The following is a 7054-nucleotide window of genomic DNA, read 5'->3' as shown; positions in this document are numbered from 1 at the left end:
AGCATAACCAATGGACATAAGACACTGGGGGGTAGGGGAGGCCAGGGGATTGTCAAGGGCGGGGGGGAAAAAAAGGAGAAACATGTAATACTCTATGTAATAATTTAAGCAATAAATATATATATATATAAAAAAATAAAAAAGGCAAGAAGTTATTCCGTGTGAAAAATGGGGATATTTATGTCCTAATGCATTATGTTTATTATTTTTTAGATAAAGTGACTTTTAGAGCATTGCTGTAGGGCATGATCACTTTACCATTCTGTAAATATCACCAAATATTCAGCTATATGGCTGATCCAGTCACATATATCTGAATAGATGGCAGTGCCATGGTGCAGGCTGAGTCATGGGATAGGACAAGGCCTTTTAAATAAGGAACCACATGAACTGTGTCACCTGAAACCTGAAGAGTAGCCATTACAATTCCCTGGTGGTTTTATTACTTCAGTGACACACAGAATTCTACCTAGGAAATGCCCTTGGTGATGAAGGGAGATAGATATGAAGAAAGTATAGTTTTCTGGGGTTGAGGTAGATGTTGGTGCTCCCTACTGCTCTATCAGAATATCCATCCCCAAGAAAGGAATGAGGTAATTTGTACCCAATGTGTGTCTGGCATTTTTCTTTTTTGTGATTCTGAATCCAGGATGTAATTTCTCTTCTGAATATCACAAAGACAACTCACTTCATCAATAATGTCTCTAGCCCAGCTGGTGTGGCTCAGTGGTTGAGCTTTGACTTATGAACCAGAAGGTTATGGTTCAATTCCTAGTCAGGGCACATGCCCAGGTTGCAGGCTCAATCCCCAGTGGAGGGTGTGCAGGAGGCAGCCAATCAATGATTGTCATCATTGATGTTTCTATCTCTCTCTCCCTCTCCTTTACTCTCTGAAATCAATAAAAAAATATATATTTAAAAAATAATGTTTCTATAGCTTATCTTTATAGTTCATGAGTAGCACATTTCACAGAGCTTTAAAAATATTGATAAAACTCAATTTACTAGATATAATTCTATCTGAGCTCAAATCGGTGCAGTCTAAGCTACAGCTTAATCCAAGGATAAATGTAGAGGATCCAGTGTTGCAAGTGTTTAGAAAGAACTGGACAACCAAACTCAGTAGTAATTCAGAAGTGAGATGTAGCTGGAAGGAGTGTGGGTTTTATTTTGTTTTTAAATTTGCCATAGTAGAACATGTTTGAATAGTAATGGAAGTGATCGAGTTAAGTGGGAGAGGCTGATGATCAGGAAAGAGAAAGGAATCACAAAGCAATGAAATCTTTGAGAAGGAGAGAGGCGGTGGGATACAGGGCCTGGGTGGCGGGCATTGGGGGTGTCCAGGGGGATTGAAAGACAAGCTTTTGTAATTTTACTGTGACAGGAGGGATTGGATGTAAGTCACACCTTTCGGAGAGTGGCTTGTGAAGATGGAGAGAACAATGGAGACAGGGATTTCAGGGAAATGAGATGTCGCAGTTGTGTATATTGAAAGAGCCTGTTTCATGTTAGCACAATGAATCAGAAAAAGAAACACATCCAGACACAGTTTTTGAAATCTTGGAGCACTAAGGATTAGGAGCATATCCTCAAAGATTAAAAAGGAAAAAGCAAGCTACTCAAAGAACATGAATTAAGAAGATTGTCTTGGATGCTATAACACAATGGAAGAATTTTTTGCAAGATTTGAGGGAAATGATTTTCAACTTAGATTTCTGTTCCCAACTAAACTGGTCATTAACAGTGAATGCTGAGTAAATACATATTTTCAGTGTCACAAGCAGGGTTAAGCAATTGCAAATAGCAAATTTATGTAGCCTCGAGTAGGCCTTTGGGAAAAGAAAAGATAAGTAATACAATGAAAGATTATCCTGAAAGATTTTACATGCTAGAATGAGGGGTTGAATTGAATAAGATCAAGTTTAAAAGTCCTTTGCTTGTCTCTTGATTATTTTGCTTTCAGGTATAATGAAAACATTGTAGTCATGTATGTGAATAAGGGTTGGGCCTTGAGAAAAATTTTCTTTTTGCATCTGCCAAAAGAAAGCATCTGTAATCTTTTAAAAACTTATTTATTTATTGAAATTAAATTTATTGGGGTGACATTGGTTAATATATTACAGGGGTGGGCAAAATTAAGTTTATGGAAGTATATGGAAAATAATACAATAATAAATATTAAAAAAGAATAAACTCACAACTGTAAACCTATTTGCATTAATATGTCATCTGTGTATTGCATTGTGAGCCCACCACACAAAGTGTAGTCTCTTCCTGTCACTATCCTTTGGTCCCCCTTTATCCTCACCACTCTCCCCCTACTCCCCTTTCCCCTGGTAACCACCTTACTTTTTTGTCTATGCCTGTGAGTTTGTTTTGTTTGTTGGTTGCTTTCTGTTTTATATTCCACAGCATATGTAATCTTGAAACATATTAACCAAAATATCTTCAGAGGAAAGCATGTGAGAGGCTTGCTCTTGCCTCTGTTCATTTTGCATTCAGCAGTCATGTTAGATATAAACACTGGTGGCTCTGGTGGCGCTCCTGGACTAATGGAGAGACAGGTGGAGAACCAATACTCGAGCTTGGTGCTGACAGAAGCCCACTTCAGGTGCACTTGCAGCCCAAAGGAGTGAGGTTCCATAAGAGGTTTTGTTTGTGAAAGATCTTGAAGGATGAGTAGGAGATTATTGGGTGGAGGGCACTCCACGAAGAGGAAAAGGTATCCTCAGATGCTGGATAGAGCATGGGGTTTTAGAAATCATGGAATTTTCTTCCGTCTGGGAATTTTCTATAGTAGCGGCTTTGTGATTTAGAGATAAGTGTAATGACCAAATCCAAAGTCACCGGAAACCCACCCCATGCCACTGTGTGCACTTTAATGTGTGCAATGAGTCATCAATATATTACTGTTTTATATTTATCTTAGAACTTCTTAGCTATATTATCAAGGGACAATGGCCAAATTATATAAATCCAGCTTGGAAAAAGCCTTTTGGAAAGTAAATTTAGAGAAATCATCTACAGTTTCCACTAATATTGAAGAGGTTGTATATTTAGGATATTATACTAATATCTACTGAAATTGTTTATATTATTTTCTCAAACTTCTTGGTTCCAAAAGCCTTCATCTGCCTTTCCATCTCGCATTTAAAAATTTCCAAATAGTATAAATTATACTGATGCTTTGTTTATGACATGAATACAAACATTATTTATATTGATGAACTTCAGATGTTCTGACATGAATAGACAGTGACGTGATGCATTTTTGTGCCCTGCTTAGTTAAATCCATTATTTTCTCCATTTGTAGTAGAGTGGAATGGCAGTTGACTGCACTCCAGTCATCTAAATTTATTTCATTTGGAAGCGGGAATGATTATTTCCACTGAGCTGCTATTACAAGATGCAAAGGAAAAAGGATAAAAAAAAATAAATCGAATGTTCATTTTGGCAGCTATTTTAATTACTAGTATTGTAAGGGTGTATTTTAAAATACAACTTTCTTCTTTCATGTTATATTATAAATAGATTTTTATTTTTCCTTTCCATGAAATGCAGACTCTGGAAAGTTTCCAGTGCAATGTTAACTATTTTGAAACATAAAAACTGAGAAAATGCTTAATCATCAAAATAATGCCGTATAAACCTTTGACTCATTAATTCTTGTTGATTTTTGGTAATCTGAAAAAAATCCACTTAAAAATAATTGTGTTTATATTTCTAAATCCCAAGTATAATTTTTTTATTATAAAAAATTAGTTTTTCTTTTTCCCCCTCATGTATTGATGAAAATATGAAAATAATTAAAGCCCAAAATATTACAGAAAATATTACACCTATTTAAATGTTTATTATTTTTACAATTCTATTATTGGTGACATTCATGCATTATACTTAGTCATAGTAGTGTACTGTCTTAGTCCAGTTGGGCTGCTATATCAAAATACCAGAGACTGGGTGGCTTTTATACAATAGAAATTTGCTTCTCACAGTTCTGGAGGCTGGGAAATCCAAGATCATGGCTCTGGTACAGCTGGTGCCAGGTGAGAGCCTGCTTCAGGTTCATAGGTGTCTGTCTGTTTGCTATGTCCTCATATAGCAAAGGGGCAAGAGAGTTCTCTGGGGTCTCTTTTATAAGGGCACTCATCTCTTTCACGAGAGCTTCACCTCATGACTTCATCATCCCCCAAAGGCCCTACCTCCAAATACCATCACATTGGGCATTAGGGTTTAACATATGCATTTTGGGGGGATATAAACATTCAGTCTATTTCAAGTACCTGTGGGGTATCTAGAAATTTATTTATATTTGAATTTTTCATTGATTTTCTTTAGATTTTTTACTTGTTTCACTCCACACTTTTTATATCAGATAGTTTTAAATTTTGCACACATATATATATATTTTAAAGCCTCATCAGGAGATATGTTTTTATTGATTTTTAGAGAGGGTGGAAATGGGAGAGAGAGAGAGAGAGAGAGAGAGAGAGAGAGAGAGAGAGAGAAGAGAGAAACATTAATGTGAGAGGAAAACATCAATCAGTTGCCTTCGGAAAGAGTCCCAATTGAGGATTGAACCTGTAACCTAAATATGTGCCCTGACCAGGTCTGAACCCTCAACCTTTTGGTGTACAGGATGATCTGCCAGCCAATTGAGCTACCCAACCAGGGCTTGACCAATATTTTTCAACATCTAATTGTGATTGATAGAAATTTTATAATTCAAAGATAAATTGCATTTTTATAGGTTCAGTAAACCCTTGATTTTGTGGACCCCAATTTAACAGACTTTGGATTCTAGTCCATATGTCATATGTGAAAATTAACACCCTGCTAATTTAAAAACGCTTTTAACCAAGATTTACTTATAATTAAATTAACAGGTTATTTTTTTGTTATTAATTCACTGTTATTTTTTAATGAATTTCAGCGAATAGGCCATATGTTGGAAAGAACACTAGTAATTTCATTGACATAAATGGATACTACTACATATCTACAAGTAGAGCCCACATATTTAAATCCAAGAGCACTGCTTGTAAACAATGTCCAGGAATAATTAGCACATGCATCCTTCATGGTAGTTGGTTCTGTTGTCACTTGGTGTGACTTTCTGCAGCATTTTGTTTTGTTTTGTTAATCCTCACCTGATTGATTTTTAAAGAAGTGGAAGGGAGGAGGGGAGAGAGAGAGAGAAAAAACCATTGATGTGAGAGAGACACATCGATTGGTTGCCTCCTGGGTATCAAGCCTGTAACCAAGGTATGTGCCCTTGACTGGAATTGAACCTGCAACTTCAGTCTGCGGGCCAATGCTCTGTCCACTGAGCCAAACCTCCTAGGACTGCAGCAGTTTTAACGTGAGCAGGTGATGTTCCATGTGCGCTAACTCTCACCCCAGTGTGTGCATTTGTTTACTCTCGGCGATCGGTGAATGCATTCATTGACTAGACCTATTCAGTATAAATTTAAAATTACCATAATACACACAGAAAACTTTTCTGTGAAATTAAACTTTTAATTTTACAAATGTGTCCACATAAGGAAAAGCATATAAATAAATAAATTTGTCAATTTTTTAACATACACATTCAGAAAACCTACTTTATTATAGAATGGCCTTCCGGCTTTAATGGACACTCCTTGGCTGAATTAGTCCATGATATGGAAGTTTACTGTAATGATACCAGATTGTATTTTTACAATGGCTGTTTTCTTACCTTTAAAGTAAAGTGTTGTTTGTTTGTTCTTTAGAAGGACCCAAATTTGAGTGTTTTTTTTTTCTTATTGTACTATAACGTATTATAAGAAACATACAGAGTAAAAAGGACCATACTCTATAGCTTGGCACTGTGACCACATACCTTTGGCATTAAATTTGAAAATGTTAAGTGGCTGATGCAGAAAACCTCAACAATGCACTACAAATATTTTATCAAGCCAGTAGAAATTGTTTCTATATTCCATCAAAGAAATCTTTGTCCTTTTTGTTTTGGTATTCATTATCAGAGTTAGTAACAATTCATGTATTTTCAGCTAGTAATAAGCATTTTTATTAATTATTTTTTTTCTCTCCTAGAACGATATCGCATTCAGAGTGAACAATTTGAAGATCTTTGGCTCATAACAAATGAGCTTATTATCCGCCTCCAAGAATATTTTGAAAAGCAGGGAAGCAAAGATTTCGCATGTTCTTTTTCTGGATCCATGCCCCTTCAAGAATATTTTGCATTGATCGATCATCATTTTGAGGTGTGTATGATTAGAACAAATATTATTTATACTTTTTCAACACATTAAAGAAAGAGATGTAGCAGAGGTAAGAATTGTACGATACACGCTATTCGGCCAGATGCTCCAACCTGTTCTTCTTTTATGGACTGTAGTTTTTGTGAATCTGGTTTGTGATCAGTTGCAGACAATTAAGACTGGCTGCCTGGAGCTAAGCATGTGGTCTTGCCTCAGAACAGAGCTGATTTAATTCTTCCACATGAGGACTTAACCTTTGACCCCAATAACCCGGTGTTGAAACAATTGGAGCTTATCGGCAGCCATTAGGCTAACGAACACTAGCAGGCCATAAATGAGGTGTGATTGTAAAGCAAAGTGATTTTTCCTTTTCTTTCTTAACAAGCACACCACAACTTCTGCATCCGAATGAGGGTAACCACATAAAATATTCGCCAGTATCTGGCACCATGGACGCTTAGTAAAATGCTAAATGACTAAATGTCTAAATAAATGAGATCTGACAGTAACTTTGTTGCCTGAATATTTAATTGTTTTAAAAGTCCCATGTGTTAAAAAAATTCACCAGGCTCTACTTATTTATTGGTCTATAGATAGACTTTGTAGGCAATTACAAAGGGGAATTGCAAAAGAATTTTGAACATCATTCAAGGAAGCTAGAGTGAGTACTTTTTGAGGACTCAATAGGATTTTGCATTTCTGTTTATAAACTACTAGAGGCCCAGTGCACGAAATTCTTATGCAGGTACGGTCCTAGGCCTGGCTTGCGATCAGGGCCATTTTCCCCAGCTGCTCACAGCCG

The 7054-nt window shown here is 36.3% G+C and overlaps 1 protein-coding gene across 2 annotated transcripts in view; it reads left to right on the top strand.

The window, feature by feature from the left end:
- BBS9 (Bardet-Biedl syndrome 9) overlaps nucleotides 1–7054 on the top strand; it is a 331597-nt gene that overhangs the window by 168392 nt on the left and 156151 nt on the right. For both annotated transcript variants that reach the window (XM_014541095.1, XM_005868077.2), the window contains exon 18: nucleotides 6083–6255. In XM_014541095.1, the coding sequence (XP_014396581.1) occupies nucleotides 6083–6255 (173 nt within the window). The remainder of the gene's footprint in view (nucleotides 1–6082; nucleotides 6256–7054) is intronic.

The sequence above is a fragment of the Myotis brandtii genome, unplaced genomic scaffold (genome assembly GCF_000412655.1).
Source record: "Myotis brandtii unplaced genomic scaffold, ASM41265v1 scaffold260, whole genome shotgun sequence".
Lineage (NCBI taxonomy): Eukaryota > Metazoa > Chordata > Mammalia > Chiroptera > Vespertilionidae > Myotis > Myotis brandtii.
The sequence above is the reverse complement of the archived record's forward strand: the minus strand, read 5'-3'. Positions and strand labels throughout refer to the sequence as shown.